This window comes from Charadrius vociferus, unplaced genomic scaffold (genome assembly GCF_000708025.1).
Source record: "Charadrius vociferus isolate BGI_N301 unplaced genomic scaffold, ASM70802v2 scaffold115, whole genome shotgun sequence".
NCBI lineage: Eukaryota > Metazoa > Chordata > Aves > Charadriiformes > Charadriidae > Charadrius > Charadrius vociferus.
This window is the reverse complement of record NW_009648636.1, coordinates 185,596-202,346: the sequence shown is the minus strand read 5'-3', so window position 1 is coordinate 202,346 and position 16,751 is coordinate 185,596. Positions and strand designations below refer to the sequence as shown.

General features: G+C 43.6%; 2 protein-coding genes across 2 annotated transcripts; both read right to left on the bottom strand.

Moving 5' to 3' along the window:
* Positions 1–1,103: 1,103 nt before the first annotated feature.
* On the bottom strand, positions 1,104–2,099 carry LOC104287558 (olfactory receptor 1019-like). Its single transcript, XM_009886281.1, has one exon. The coding sequence runs from the start codon at positions 2,097–2,099 to the stop codon at positions 1,104–1,106; it is 996 nt and encodes a 331-aa protein (XP_009884583.1).
* Positions 2,100–15,463: 13,364 nt separating this feature from the next.
* LOC104287517 (olfactory receptor 4D5-like) lies at positions 15,464–16,390 on the bottom strand. The gene has a single exon (XM_009886234.1). It carries the CDS (start codon positions 16,388–16,390, stop codon positions 15,464–15,466), a length of 927 nt encoding a protein of 308 aa, XP_009884536.1.
* Positions 16,391–16,751: the final 361 nt, after the last annotated feature.

The following is a 16,751-nucleotide window of genomic DNA, read 5'->3' as shown; positions in this document are numbered from 1 at the left end:
CACCAAGACAGCAACTACAAAAAAAAAAGATCCAATAGGACAGACATCCTTGACATTACATTTTAGTAAGGAGTAGTGTGCAAACAAAGTCACATCAGTTATTTTGCAGCAGGCACAACAGCTGGAATGACATGCCACAGCACTTTAACACAGCCTGAGGTCCATCTCATGCTGTGAGAGTTTATCATCCCAGCACAGAGCCTTGTAGCCAAAATATACACATAGATTTACAGCCACAATGCACAGGAGGAGTCTGCATGACACTCCCCCTTCTCCACACATCCATTTCCACATTTTTTTTTTCTACCATGCCTTCACTTTTTACCTGGAATGAAGCACTCTGCCTAGTTACAGGCTCACACAGACCTAAAGCACCCTCTGAAAACCTTCCTTCAGTCTGCCAACACTGGGAAAAGCCAGAGTGTGCCTGTGTAACTGTCACAAATCCCAGGACTGCAAAGCCTCCCTTCAGCCCCTTGGCCATAAAAGGAGGCTGAGAAAGCCATCTAGTGTATAGACATCAGCATAGTTGACATCTCTAATTTACAGAAGTCAATTTGCACCCTGGCAGACTGATTTTGAGATACATGGTGCAAACTATGGCCAGATTGGGCCTGGTGGCACTGGAGGTGTTGCAGTTGGATTCTTGGCACACTGGTTGAAAACATATGCAGACTGATGACCTTAAGTGATGGCAAAGGAGCCTTCCTTACAGTCAGTCTCCCACAAAGGATACGCCTATGTTTTCTACAGGAGCAACACAGTCAATGAGATGCACCAGTCCTATAAGCTGCTTCAGTACATAAGAATGTATATCTAAGTGTGCCTACAGTACCAATTCCCACCTCTAAGATATACATCCAACACCTGTGTCGAAGGCTGAGGCTCTCCTTTCATCTTCCTCTGTGCCCAGTGGAGAAAGACATTGTCAGCTGAAGTCACCTCCTTCTGTGAGGACCTAAAACTGCATCATTCAGTTGGCCTTCTGGAGCTGCACACCTCTGCCTCTTGACTGTAAAGGGAGCCCAGAGAAGGAGTTTTGATTCCAGCATCTAGCTTTTAGATGGCTAAAGTTAGAGAAGATCAGTCACAAACCACAGTGCCTATCCAATCGCTGGGGCTCTAGAGGATGCCAGAGGCCGAGAAAGGTGTTCTTGTCTTCTTAAAGCAGTTCTTATCTGGCTGATCACTCTCCTTAGGGCACACTTAACTTCTTTGTTCCTCAGACTGTAGATTATGGGGTTTAGCAGGGGAGTGAGGATTCCATAAAGCATGGAAACTATCCTATCCTGATTAGGTGAGTAGGTGGAGGAAGGCCGTACATATGTGCAAATGGTGGTCCCATAGAAGAGGCATACAACTGTCAAGTGAGAACCACAAGTGGAGAAAGCTTTGTGCCTGCTCTCAGAAGATTTCATGCACAGGATAGCCACCAGGATATAGATGTAGGAGATCAGAGTGACCACAAAAGCGCTGCTTCCAAGGACACCAGCAACTGTGAGAATTACCAGCTCCCTACTGTAAGTAGATGAGCAGGAGAGGGCCATCATAGGCGGAATATCACAGTAATATTGATCAACTTCATTAGAACCACAAAAAGAGAGTGTAAAAATCAAAGATGTGTGCAACAGAGAATTAAAAAATCCTGCTACCCAGGTGCCAATGGCTAGGCAAGCACACAGTTTCATACTCACGATGTTCATGTACTGCAGCGGATGACATATTGCAACATAACGGTCATATGCCATCACAGCCAAGAGAAAAATCTCTGTGCCTACAACATCAATGAGGAAGAAGAGCTGGAGCATGCAGCCAGTGAATGAAATCACTTTATTCTCAAGCAACAAGGCCTCCAGCATCTTCGGCATAGTGATAGTGGGACATAAGATATCCAGTAAGGATAAGTTGCCAAGGAAGAAATACATGGGGTTGTGTAGACGAGCATCTGTGCTAATAGCAACAAGGATTGTGATGTTGCCTGCCATGGTGGCCAAATAAATGATCAAAAACAGCACAAAGAGAAGAAAACGGACTTCCGGAGCATCAGAAAGGCCTACGAGAACAAATTCAGATACTGTTGATAGGTTGATCCTCTGCATCTTATCTTTCATTGTAGAAATGATAGCAGAGTTGTACCTGGAAGAAAGAAGAAGTTGTAGCTTAGTGAAAATTTCATCTCCCTTCTAAGGACTGCGATTTTGGGGGGTTTGGTTTGCGGTTCAAAGACATTTGCAAGTTTGCATTGCCACACTCAAAATCTAGATTTTTTACATCATGTGTAAGAGAGTGCATTGCCACACTCAAAATCTAGATTTTACTCTCATATATATGATGTAAAAAGTAGAATATAAGTATTAAACTTAACAGTGATTAATCAAAAAAGTTCAGTTTGTTCAGCATTTCAGTCTGAGAAGACAGCTTGCAAGTTGAAGATAGCTTCTCCTCGGTGTTGGCTCGCTTGGTTGGACACAGCCCTGCACAAACTGACTGAGCTTTGAAGGTACCTGCACTCTGAGCCAGAAAGGGTGAAGTACAGATCTCTAGAAATCCTTTCAGCATAATTTTAGTGGTACTAATATCACCAAAGGGGTCTAGATTACTAGCTGAAGCTACTCCCTTGAAAAAAAAATAGGTCTTTAATGCTGTCACAGAAGAATTAAATCCCTGGTCATCAACTAGCAGGTAGTATACTCCAGATGCATTTTGTTTTTCAGCTTTATCCAGTGGGATATAAGATGAAATATAATCTAGTATCCAATTAAAAGATCTCCCTTCCTATAAATTTTACCCTATAGGCTTCCATAACAGTATTTGTACTTTAGGATCTAGCCGAGTTGTGCCCCACTCCCCACCATCCTCTTCCCAATTCAAAGTCTAGAAGTCTTGGCATTGAAGGATCTTTCCCTCTGCCCTGCATTGCTTCACCAAATGCAACCCACTACTTGCGGTGATGATTTACATAGTGGTCCTGTAGAGAGATAAAGCAAAGTTCAGCACAAGCACCTCTTTGTTTGCAGATTAGAGCATGATATGAATATTGTAACGCATTCTCATTTGTAAGAGATAGAGCACAAATTAAATAGGTGACTATGATATCCCATCTGAGACAGGCTCATCTATGGTCTCATGCTCTCACAGAACCTTACTTCCAGCTTGAAAGGGACCAAAGCCAGAGCTTAAACTACCATAAGAAAATATTTTAGTTAGCAGAAAAAGGCACATGGTGCTTTAAATCACAACATCACTGGTTCTTAAAATGAGGAACTTATTTAGGTTAAATACAATAGACACTTGACACGGAAATACTCACTGGTACAAAGAATTAACTACTGGTATATAGTAGTCTATCTCCAGGAAATGTGACTATCCTTTTTCTTCTTGCTACATCCGATTAGAATATCTACGTGACAAAAATATTTCTCTGTAGACTCAGGGACATCAGTCTATTAAGGCAGTGACAGAACCAGATTTAGCAGCATAGGAATATTCATACAGATATCTTCAAGCACTGGCAAAAATGCTAGCTTGACTGCAGGGGTAAGCGCCTCTTTTCTTTAATGAGGATTTATATACATGTGAGGATGTATCTGGGGAGGAGTGTCTCTGAAGCTTTCCTGGATGTTACCTTTATTGCATATATGAGGGGTTTTTTTTTCAGAATATTATCAAAAGGAGCTAGAAATGTGATAAACTATTTCTTCACCCTTAATTTTTTGATCCCTACAACTTTCATGTTGTAGGACCTTTTTTAAAGGGCTCTGGCTTGATACTTGAGTCCACTCCCAGGGAAAAGAAATAGATGGCGTCATTCTCCCTAGGTCTTGCCAGCCCATCTCAGGTGCCATTCCAGGTTACTGAAGTTTTACATCTCACAGGAGTCCAGTCTTCTGATTTCTTTAGGTCAAACTCAGCCTTAAAATTACTCAATCACGAATTGTTTTCAAAACCAATTTATCTTACTCTGGAGCCTGAAGTCTATCCCTTACGCATATGGGGTCAAAATAAATTTGGCAACAGCTACTCTGCAGAAGAGCATACCTTAGATGAGGGCAGTGGTAACAGCTAGCACAGCATTGTGTGCCAGTGGAAATGCCTTCCATGTTGATTTTGTGTATAATCTCCAATTCTTGTACAGGAGCAACCTTTTAATTTTGTATAGCCCCTACAGAAATGGCAGAAAAGAAACCACTTGTGAAATCCAGGCACTACTTGAAGCAGAAGCGTACCCTGGCATAAGAAGGAACATAGATTACCAGCACTACTTCAAAGAGCTAACAAAAATTCCCCTCTGGTTCCAGAAAGGATCCACACATTATGCATTCATTCATGGGAGCACCACTTCCCATCTGACGTACTACCTGTCTAGAACTTCTGCAATGATACTGTTTGTCAATCATTCTTAAAGCCTCTTTGCTACATTTGCAGTGTGTAATTCTTAAAATAAAGACTTCTGCATATAAAGACGCAGAAGAGAAATTAGAGTTCTCCAAGGGTTACAGAGCACAGGCCTATCCTGCCATGGTTGTGTAGACCTGCGACCAGAATAAATTCATGTGGTCCAGATCTTCCTGCGTACTGCCATTAGCCCCAGGACCAGCAAACATCATACTTCGCATGAAGTTTTGCAACAAAGAACAGAACTAATCATTTTGTAATAAACCCAAATGCCAGAAAGAGATACAATAAAGAGAACAACCTCACCCATAGCTGTGAGAAGAACTAGGGCTGTGCCTTCCATCTTCCTAAAGATGCCACTTACACTGACTGGCTGACAGTTACCCATCTTTTCGTTGAACAGCCACAAGAGGGCAATACCTCACATAAAATCTCTCCATGGTACAAGGCTTCAAAGTACATCGCTGCCCATTGCTACAAAGGTGATCTCTGACAAGGAAAGACTGTGAGCCCTGGGTCTGTTCAGCCTGCAGAAGAGAAGGCTGAGAGGGGGTCTCACCAATGCTCATCAGTATCTGAAGGGCAGGTGTCAAGAGGCCAGACTCTTTCCAGTGGTGCCCAGCAAAAGGACAAGGGGCAATGGGCACAAACTGGAACATGGAAAATTCCATCTCAACGTGAGGGAAAACCTCCTTTACTTTGAGGGTGACGGAGCACTGGAACAGGCTGCACAGGGAGGTTGTGGTGTCGCCTTCTCTGCAGATACTCAAAACCCTGTCAAACTATTGTCAAGAGATGATGTGCCAATATTTGCCTCCTATTTGCTTTCAGCATTTTTTAATCTGAGACTTTATGTCTCAAGCCCAGTGCTGATTATCCAACCTTAGTGCAACATAAGGACACAATCCTGTGCAACCTGCTTTAGCAGAGGGGTTGGACTAGATCTCCAGAGGTCCCTTCCAACCCCTACGACTATGAGATCCCCGACCTTGTGCTAAACTACTCATTGCTAGCTGCCAGTGTGATGTAAGTGTGGTAGCATCTCACCAAAATGCAAACTTCTAAAAAGCGGTGGCATGGTAACATGTGCAAGTATAAACACCTTCAGGCAGAGGTTCACATCATAAATCTTAAATGCTTCTTTTGGAGTGGGATGCATTGGCCACATCAAGGTGACAGCCACCCTGGGCTATGGCTCTCAACTCTACCTCTAGTGCTCAGTTGTATATTTACAGGAATATTGTTAGTAGGGTTATTAGAAGAAGAAACATAGGTCAGTATTCAAGATAGGCTTTCAGTCTAATCTAATCAGGCTTTCCATTTAATGAGGTTATCTGTGACGTCATTAGCCCAACACTACAAAGGCCTAACCCCCAGGATTACAATGCTATGAACTGTACATGCCATTAGTGTTTAAAGTGCACCACTGGTATGTGGCACATGCAAACACAGTCTTTAAGCTCTCATGAAAATCAACAGTTAGCAAAAGCTTCCTCAACTGTGCCTGTCATGCTGTTATTTCATAAATAAAATCAGTTGTATTTACCATATGCTTGCCAAGGCATAGTGAATTTTTACATGAATAAATGCTTCATAAGAGTAGCCTTACTAGCCCCTGCATACACTAGATAGTGAAATTTCAGTCCACATGCAGTAATTGGAGCTGCTCCGAAATATTGCTCAGGAAAAAAATTAGCCCTTAAGCCCAAATGTCTGCAGACATGACACATTGCTTGTAGAAACAGTATTTTGCCTCAAGGTAAAAAAAAAAAAAGACTACATCAAAATTTTACCGGTAGTATTCCTCATCTCATAATACCTCAAAGCAGTCTGGAGATACTTGGACAGTGTAAATCCCTCAGATGGCACTATCCCATGCCCCTAAGCTGCTGTTATATATAGTAGTATATGTAATGTACTGAAAATTCACCCAAATAGATCAGTCATCCAAAGTCATTTGCTACAACTCAACATACTCATTTTGCTGTGGCCTTCCCAAGAAATCCCTAGCTGAGGATGCACACTTTAAAGTTACAGTTCTGCATTGTATTTTATAATAAAACAGTCATTTTCCTGAAAAACCAACAAAAACCCCTCAGCAATCCATTTGTAGAAGGCAGACATACACCAGCTGATGTTATGCTGGATCAGAGGTACCCAGTCCCTGCCAGTTTAAACCAGAAGTGTTGGCCACATCTCTGAACTCAGACACAGCGCCAGGACAGCTATTGGGTTGGAGAGGGGCTTTGTTGTCCACCTCTCTCACTACACAAGGACCATCCCCAGCATAACACAACCCAAGTGATTGGATCCCCACCATGGGATTACCAAGCTTTCTCAAGTCTTGAGCTCTCCAGCTAAGAACGCTCTTCATGAGCCCAGACTGATTACAGACTTGGCTGCTGAAAATACTCCTTTTTGTCTAATGACCACGTGTGTTTCAGACACAAAGATAAGCTCATTTAGGGTAATTCAACTCACATTCCAGACGAGCTCTGTACACACTGTCAGATTCCCTGACAATGTCTTCTCTAAAATTAAATTTGGGATTTTATTCAAGACTTTGTGCCCTATTTGTCAGGCTCTGGCAAAGAACAGCAGCCAGAAGAGGTCTGCAGAGCCTGGGACAGCTCTGGATTAGCCTTATCTTTGCCAAGAACCATCTCTGAGTTTCGGTTTTGCTGTGAAGACCAGATTCATCGGTCTGCAGTGTTTCACCCCACAAAAGAGATATTTGATACCAAGTGCAACCCAAGCAGTTTTAAAGCTCTGGCCCCAACAGAGCAATGCAGATAGCTCTGCTTGACCCATAATCTTTAAACAAAATTGATTAGACCAGGATCTCTTCAGTTTTCATGGGGTTTAAACAAAAGCATTGTAGAGATCCTGCTGGTTTTCAAATGAATTTTTTCCCCTTGAGACAGTCTTACTGTCCCCTAGATTAGGGCAATAATCAAACCCAAGCGTAAGCTCAGAGAGCTGCTAATTTCCAGGAGAGAAAGAACTTCAGATTTTAATGATGCACAGCGGAGCCAATTTACACACACTTATAAACTCACTTGCCAAGTTGCACCATTGCAATTTGTCAGGCACCAACTTTTAACAGCATCTACTGAGGCCTTATTAAAATCATCCCAAGCTGTTTCTTGGAGAGGCAAATCAATTAGATTAAATTGCTTGTCTTGAGACACAGGCTCCCAAAAACCACATGGAATTTGCATTTGGCTTCCTTGTCAAAATCAGAGCAATTATTTCAAATCAGCACATGCTATGGTCCGCATAGTGTTTCCTCGTAGAGCAGCAAAGGCAATAGCAGCAGCTTCCCCTAGAGTATACGTGGAAGTGTGACAGTGTACATCCCTGTTATGCTTTGAGGAGTCCTCAACAATTTATTGTCTTTCAGACAATTATTCTCTCACCCCATGACCCCTCCCCACCCAGCAAGGAGAATCGGGGAAAAAACAAGGAAATGTGAGGGTTGAAATGTAAACAAATTTAATAGAATAAGATGAAATAATTAACATTAACAATACTAAAGAACCAATACTGATCCTGATACCAATATGAAAGATACGAGGATTATATTCAGGATAGCCAGTGTGGGACACTGCCAGCGCTGCGGCTTCAGTAGGAAGGGAAGGGCTCAGGGCTGCGGCACCGGGGCGAGGAGTTCTCAAGGTGGCAGGCATCACAGAAGAGACAGAACTCTTCAACAAACTTTCTAGTTTATATTGAATGTGCCATTCGTGGTATGAAATAACCCTACTGGCCAGCTTGGGTCAAGTGCCCAGGTCTCCCTCCTCCTCATCCCCACACCTGGCGAGCTCAAAAACACTGAGACCTTGAAACTTACATACTATAGCTGGCTATAAAGTAAATATTTTCACCAATTCAGACACAGTTTTCCCAAGCTTTAGAAGAGACCTTGCTGAAAAGTAAGATTATTGAAAGAGAAATTAACCCCGTGTCACTCAAACCAGAACATCCCAGGTTTCCCCACAGAGCTCGGAGAGCTGTGTCAGCAGCAGTCTGAGGGCGCGCTCTGTGCCGGGGAGGGATGATGTGTTTACAGGGAGCATAAGGGTGTTATCAGCTGCTGGTACCAGTTTGAACCCCCGGCTGAGCACACACCTTCTCCCAGGGCGCCACCGGCTGTCCCCTGCAGTGACACCCACTCTCATACAGCTGTCCCCCCGTACCAGCATCACACAGGGGCCGTCTCTCCCAACCTCAGCCCCCCAGGAAGGCCTTCCACTCACCCCGGGAGTGCAGAGCTCAGACAGGATCAACAACCCAGGGCACCTCCACCCTATCTCCCTGTATGTACCAACCCACAGACCTGAACAAAAGCTGCTAATACTTGGAAACACAGCTTTCAGTCCCCCGTTCCAAAAAGACCTTTTGCACCCCAGAATATACTCACACAACAACAAACCATGCAGAGATGCTGTTTGCTCCCACTAGTGAGCATCAGCTCTGGCCTCGTTATATTGCAAGGGCTTTCAAACTAAAAAAAACCCATGGCCAAGGATAACCTGACTGTCCCTTCGAGGCCAGGTCCAAAACCTGGAGATGAAGGAGCCCACACATCTGGGTGGCTGAATCAGCTGCAGCCAACACTGGTGCAGTCTGTGGAGTACATGCCAAGATGGGGCTTAAATGGGCAGAGCAAGGGACTCAGTTGAGGAAGAGCCTGGGCTGTTTGGGGAAGAAGGTGAACCACCATGGTGGGCTGGGGGTTTGGCTGCGTGGGAGGATCCTGGCTTGGGATGGAGGACAGGCAGAGGAAGGAAAGGGGGAGTAAAAGGAGGGATGACTACACAGGGGGAGGAAAAGGCAGAAGTCTAATTGCAGCAAGTGCCCAAAGCAAGAGGAAGAAGAGCCATTGAGGACAGGACGTGGTCAAGCAGCCAGAGGACTGGACCAGTGCCTGGACTGGTCTCTGCAGGCAGCAGTACAGACTGTAGGTGCTGGCAATGGCAGAAAAGCACTACCCCAACCTGGGACTAGGGCATACCTCATTCCAGGCAATAACAGAGAGCAATGTGATCAGATATTACCAAGATAAACTCATCTGCACACCCTTGGTTTGCAGAGCAACAGTTCTGTTCCTAGACTCACCCCATTGCAATTCTGTGGCTTCTCTCTAGAGTCCTGCTAAGACACTTTAATTTTACAACACAGCCACCTCTGCCAATTCAGTCTGCCCTCACCCCCCTGCAGCTTTGGGGACATCTTTCCTATAAGTTGTTCCTGGGAGATAATTACATTCCCAATTATTTTCAGTTGATAAATCTTGCGCACTTGAAGATTGGCATGACAGAAATAAATGCAGAATTATTTATAGATCAACCACTTAAAGTTCACTTTTTGCCCTTTTGCATTTGCCATGATTCTTCCTCCTTTAAAAAAAAAACCCACCACATTCCTGGATTTACTACATCACCTGTAGCATCCAGCAGTAAATTCAGGACAAAGCAATACTAGCACTGAGAAGCAATTTAGTGATATTGCTCACCTACATGCTGACTGTAACACTCTATGGGCAGAAACTCTGACCTTTTTCCAGGGGCAGCTCTTGGATCCCTCCAACATGAACTCTCTCCAGCAGCTCAGATGAGCTCTGAGCTGTTGATGCCCCTGATTTATACCTGCTGATTTTTGAAGCAAACCAAATTACCATCAGCTGAGTAACTGGACCAGAGAACGGGCTCTGATTAGGCTTGCATTGATTTACAACAGCTGAAGACTTTTCCACCTGCTTCCCATAACTGTGCTTGCACTGTTTTGAGGGTTTGGTTTACAGGCTTCAGTGGTGCAAAAGTTATCTTTACCACCAATGTTTCAACCCAGTATCTTCAGCGGAGGTGTTAATACCCCACAACACAAGAAGCTCTGGAAAATTTGCTGTAGTAGAGTACTATTTGGCCCAGGGATTTTTTTTTAGAGGTGGTGGTGATTCATCAGAGCTGGGAAATGTCAGTGGGACACAGCATGTTGACCTGGTCACTGGGTGACCAGTCTCTGTGTGCTACGGGGTGGTTTCCTCTAACCTACACTTTGGCTATGTGCCCTTTGCAGGAGCTACGCTCTCTCGTATCAGCCGGAGATCTGGTTGTTTGTCCTCGGATTAGATACAGCATTTTGCACCGGATGGGATGTTTCTCCCAATGACTAAAGCGATCCCGATCTATGAATAATTTAAACTGTTTTTACTTTAAGCCAGCTGCCTGGCTAGTCAGCTGGCTTAGACTGACTTTGATCCATTATTATATTTTAGATCAAGAAGTCTGAGGAGCTGCTATCTTATACCATTGAATCATTTGCCTCAGTTAAGATAAAACATGGTTCATGTCTATTTTCCTGTCTCATTTTATCTAATTTAAAATAAGAGTGCTATTAAATATTATATGATTGTGTATGATTTCTATAATATACATTCTGAAATGTCTAATAAAAACTTTTCTTTACTGAAATGATTCAATATTATCAGAATTATATATTTTTATTTTCTTAATTGAAATTTACCCTAGTTGACCCAGAGGATGTTTTAATATTTCAATATTTCTTTCTAACACAAAGGAACATTACAGAAGTAGGAGTTCACCAGTAAAAGGAAATATCATTTGCACAAAGATGGGGGATATTTGGAAATCTGTCTTGACCAGGAGGATCAATGACTCATCAATGCATCTGATCCTCCTCTTTCTACTGGTGTGGGAGTGAGGGCTGATTTAAGACAGTATTCTACCAGAGGAGAGAGAGAGAAAGTGGAAAGCCTCCCACTTCCTTGCAGCAATTCACCTGCTCAGAAACCGAGGTTGGGATCAAGGCACATGTTCATTCTCGATCTAGCTTCCCCCACGTATCTATCCTGGGGATGTAACAAGTGGATCGGTATCTGTGTGCTCCTGAGGAAAGTCTGGACAATCACCGAACCACGAACTCCATTACTAAAATCTGCAGATGAAAACTGTTACAGACTTCTGTGTTGTCATTGTCTGAATCTTAAAATGGAATTAGATACGTGATGGCTACAGACATGGAGCTGGTGCTGTGGCCACTCAGCTCTTTCCATACAGCCTTCCCAGAGCTTTCCCTGTGCCCTGGGCAGATAAAATATCTCAGATCACCGCTGCAGCACAAGCCGAGAGTTTCAATGCAACTAAGATGGAGGAGATGTGGGATGCAAAAAAAAAAAAAATCTCACCTGACAGTAACTAGGCTATCAGCTCTCTCTGTAGTGAAAGACGTACACAAGCAGATCCAGAGGACTATTTATGACCCCTAAGAAAAGTTTGTAAGAGGGATATGATTATTTATCTTCTGAGGGGGTCTGTTTCTTTCCTCTATCATAAAGGGAGCCTAGACAACTAGATTAAATCAAGTCACCTAGTATTTAAATAGCTCAGCTTCAGCGAGACAAATCCTACTTTTTGTATAGCCATGTTGTATACAGGCAATAAGCCTGATGTTTCTGTCTCCACTGCCCAGCTGTGCCTGGGAGATGCGCTGCAGCTCTGGAAAATAGCTCAGGGAGCACCACGTGATGCTCTGACAATCTTCGTTAGCACAGTAAACCGGCTGTATTTGGGATGCACTGCGCTTCACGGACAAGGACAATGGCAAATACACATGTAAAAACGCCTGCCCTGGAAATCCACCTGCCTTATGCTCCAATCCCACAGTTTTGTACTGTGCCATAATGCCGTTTTCCACACCACACCAACAGGTGACGTAAGTCTCCAGGATGAACTGTTTCAAATACATGGACATGTCCAATACTTGGGGTAAACATAAAGGAAGATTTCCTCACTGGACTTCAGCTGCGTGTAAGTGACCTGTTTAGTCAGGCTTCCTCTATATTCATCAGAGAGAAAGAAACAAGCATTTTCAAAGGGTGATTCTGCCTGAGGATGGGATGAATAATTTCTAGGAACTGCCTCTTTCCACCGAGTATGGAGGCAGCTTGGATGACTGACCAGACCCAGACAACACTTGGACATGCTTACTGGCAGATGGCACCACCTTCTTCACACTCACCCCTCCCTGTTTTTTTCCCTTTAAAGGTATCTTTTTCTCTGTTGAGGGACCTTGAACCACCCAGGCTCCAGAAGGAGATGCTGCAGCGGGATGCCCTAATCTAGGTGGGATGAATCCATTCCTAAGTCATTCTAGCACAAAGAAACTTACAGTGTTCTCCTGATGGCAGACACTGAACTTCTGATGGATTTGGTGATATAGTTGCTACCCTTATAAAGGATAAAGGAGTACAGAAACTTAATTACTGCAAGGTTGATATTTTAGTTATAAAAAACACATTGCAGTATAAAATCCTATTGGCTTTTCTTTAGTCTTCTTCCCCAAAGACTGTTGCTATCTCCCCACATAGAATGCTGGATTGTGTCACTTCTTCCTCTATGTATTGTCCCTTGGATGATTTTTGTGTGAGAGAATTATGACTATGCTCTCTTTAAGGTTAAAAAAATTTGCATCCTATCTGTCTAGAGAAAATCCTACAAACAAAATCTCTGCTGTCTTTAAGTTATCTGTAAACATCCCTATGAGTGTCTGCGTTTAGACACACTTAGTATATGTGCCTCTGCCATCTGGTGGTAAAGCACAGGTATGCCAGAGAGGGAGAAAATTCTTGTACTGGATTTCTTTCTTTGAAAATTATGATCCCACACAAGTGAAACTGTTTGGAAAGTTTCCGTTTTTTAACATTTTTTTTAAAATGTTACCATTATATATATCCATAATTTGAAGGGCTCAAATTTTGTAGATACTTGACTTTGTGGTATTTATTGTTTACTGCTGCTAGTTGTTTATAATGTATTATCTCGTGTTGTCTTGCATTGAACACTATAACATTGCATTATATATTAATGTGGTGACAGCAAGATATAAGACATACTCTGTCCAAATAGCTGTTTGATTCTAGCTATAAGCTTCAGCAATGGGCTGTCCCAAGTTATCCCAAATATGGATAAGCACATTGATTTATCTCACCCAAATCTGCACCAGAAGTGAGTCCATCTGACCTCATCAGTCTAAGCTTCCTTCATGGTCAAAAAAAAGCACTTCTTGGGCACTGGTCATCTTCTCTTAGGATAGACATGTTCATGCCCTAGGATCCACAGACCTTCGTCGTTAACTAAAAAGAAGATCAGATGAGCAACACAGGTGAAGCTGATTACTTCTGACATCGCATATCTTACATCACAGACAGCTAAAGTGTAGAAAGCAAAAACTCAAAACCATGTCCTTCAAATTGGGAGATCCAAGTGACTGAATATGAACATAACCCCATTACTCCCTCATGTATCCTGAAATATCATGTCAGGTACAGCCATGCTACCCTGCGGGGCTAAGGTGAGAAAGGTCTTTGATACATAACGCCTACTAAGGTCAGGAAAAAAAAAAAAAAAAGATTAATTCTTGCTTCTTGTGGGAGGCAATTCAGCAGTTACACTGGTTAGTACAAAACTTGTGTTCCCCAGGTCTTAGTAATCAGTGGTGAAAGATCTGTTTCCCATTTCCTGTTTCTTCTTTGTGACAGAAGGCCAATCATTCCGTCATAGCTGCTGTTCAATTCTGCTAGAACAGTGGATTTCAACACAGGCAGAGTTCCTTGCTTTACGAATTGGGAAATCACCTCGGTGTGTGTTTTGGCAGCTCTTGTACGAGCCAAGCAGAAGCTGCCGTGTAGCTGCTTGTAAGTCTCTCTGGTAAGGACTGGGTTACTTGCCAGATTTCCCTATACACCCTTGACCTCCCGATGTCTATACATACACATAAAGGTTCCATTGTTAACCTGGTGCAAACTTTTTTTGAGCTGCTTTTTATTTTTACAGTGCTGGGAGTTACCAAAACTGGAATAAGGCTGTTCTGGGATTCCTAGACTGTAATATTCTAGTTCCACTTTGTACCGAAGTGATGCTTTGCTAAACGTAAGCCTAGTTTCAAATATAAACTGACTTTGTTTCTCTTATTTCAGATAATGCCTATAAGAAGCAGTCCAAAAAGCAGCAGTCAGTCGCTGTGGACAGCACAGTCTGTTTTTCCACATACTTAATTGTTTTAGAGCTGAAGTAGAGGAAATTATTCTTTCACCAACAACATGGAAAGAGGAGTCACTTAGGCTCCAGAACTCCTTTCTAACCAGATTTTTGTGGTAACAGTAAGTAATTGCTTAAGAAGGGTTCTGTAATGTTTTTGAAGAGGTTGTAATCACTTGCCATGGCAGACAAATGGCTGTGGTGATGGGAAAAGTCCATCCATTTTTAGGAGAAACAGAAGAACATCATGGAAACAAACATGGAAAAGCAAAGACAAGATAACAGGGGAAAAAAAGACACTGGCAAAGACCACACTTGTTCAGATCTTTCTGATTTGTAGTTCAGGGAAAAGCATTATGCATGCCTTAAAAATTTCTCCATGTTTCTTAATAAACAGTAACCATGTTAGTGCAAGTTCTGTTGTGTAACGGTGGTTTACGCTTTCCAAGCAATGTTCAGAGGCTGCTTGACATTTCCCAGTTGCACAGATCCAGTGCTCAAATTGTTTTTATTATATTCTGCAGCATAATTCCTTCTTCCTTAGATTTCATCCCAAACATCTGAGCTCTACCTATGCAAAACTTCTACTTCACTCACTGTGTCACAAAGATCACCACGTACCGCTGTCACTCTGTACTCAGGAGTTTGGTCCTCCTGCCTTCTCTTTGAGGGTGCAGAGAAAGGTGTTCTAATTATCATAAGAAAACGCAATTATAATTGCAAAGCCACGTGAATAGTAAAAATCTTAAAAATGTCTCATCTGTCCTGCAGCAGTGAAAAATCCGTAGGTGGACTAAGAGCACCTAAAGCCCTCAAGAGGTAAGAATACCAATGAAATCTACAGCTCTGAGGAAACCGAGGTTAGGTTACATTCCTTAGCTGGAACTAAACATCCTTTGGATTTCAGATATTGCCCCACATGTTGGATTCTAACCCTGTTCCCGTGCCCCGATCTGCCATTAGTCTGTAGGAAAGCAACTCCAGGTTTGCTGCAAACCCAGCTTGTCTCAGAAGGCTCTGCAGCGCTTCCACAGTTTCCACATGGACACCTTCACCTCGTTATTCCTCAGGGTATAGATGAGGGGGTTCATCACGGGGGACAAGACAGTGTAGATCACACAGATGTGTTTGTCAGAGGGGAAGGTAGAAAAGGGCCGGAGGTAGATGAAGATGCAGGGTACAAAGAAGAGGGTGACAACCATCATGTGTGAAGCACAGGTAGAAAGCGCCTTCCAGTGCCCCTCAGTGAAGCGGACCCTGATCGTGACCAGGATGAACGTGTAAGATACGACCAGCACCAGGAAGCAAACCAGGGATATTAAGCCGCTGTTGGAAGCCATGAGCCACTCAGTGACATAGATGTCTGTGCAGGCAAGCCGAATGACAGGAGGCACATCACAGAAGTAGCTGTCGATTTTGTTAGGGCCACAGAAGGGGAGCTGGATTGTGAGCAATGTCTGGACAATGGAATGGAGGAAGCCCCCTGCCCAGCAGGAAGACACCAGGACCCAGCACACCTGACGGCTCATGATAGCTGTGTAGTGCAGGGGCTTGCAGATGGCAGTGTAGCGGTCATAAGCCATCACAGTCAGGAGGAACATCTCTGATGCCCCAACAAAGTGCAGGAAAAACAGTTGGGCTATACAGTCTTCGAACGCAATGGCCTTCCTCTGGGAGAGCAGGTCCACCAGCATCCTGGGAGAAATGACAGAGGTATAGCAGATATCTATGAAGGACAAATTGCAGAGGAGAAAGTACATTGGTGAGGACAGCTTGGGGTCAGTCCTGACTGTCACAATGAGAAGAAGGTTCCCCAGCAGAACCATGGCATAGGCCAGGAAGAAGGTGGTGAAGGAGAGGACTTGCAGCTCCCTTGTATTGGAAAGCCCCAGGAGGATGAATTCAGTCACCCGGGAGAAGTTTCCCAGTGCCATCACTTCAGCTCAAACTCCCATAGCACAGGTGTGGGGGTGAAGTCATGGGCTGACCGGGACGAGAAGGGGATGTGCTCCAGCTCCAAGGTGCATGAGTGATGACAGCAGGATGTATTTACTGCTGTTCTGCCTGCTACAGAAAGCACAGTGTCACATCATAAATTATGGTGAGCCGTGTTTGCAAAGAGGACTGTTTGGCTCTCTACTCCTGCCTTCCCTCTTCCTTTTCAAGTTTCCGGTCCCTCCGTGCTGACCCTCACCCCTGAACTCACAATGACCACTATTCTTCTGCATTGTAGTTGGTGTGACAGAGCGTATGCTCCCATTCTGTCAGGGAGGAATCACATCCCATTTTCACAGG

Excerpts from the sequence above, each read along its gene's own strand:
- LOC104287558 (XM_009886281.1), bottom strand. The coding sequence starts at position 2,099 with ATGCAGAGGATCAACCTATCAACAGTATCTGAATTTGTTCTCGTAGGC.
- LOC104287517 (XM_009886234.1), bottom strand. The coding sequence starts at position 16,390 with ATGGCACTGGGAAACTTCTCCCGGGTGACTGAATTCATCCTCCTGGGG.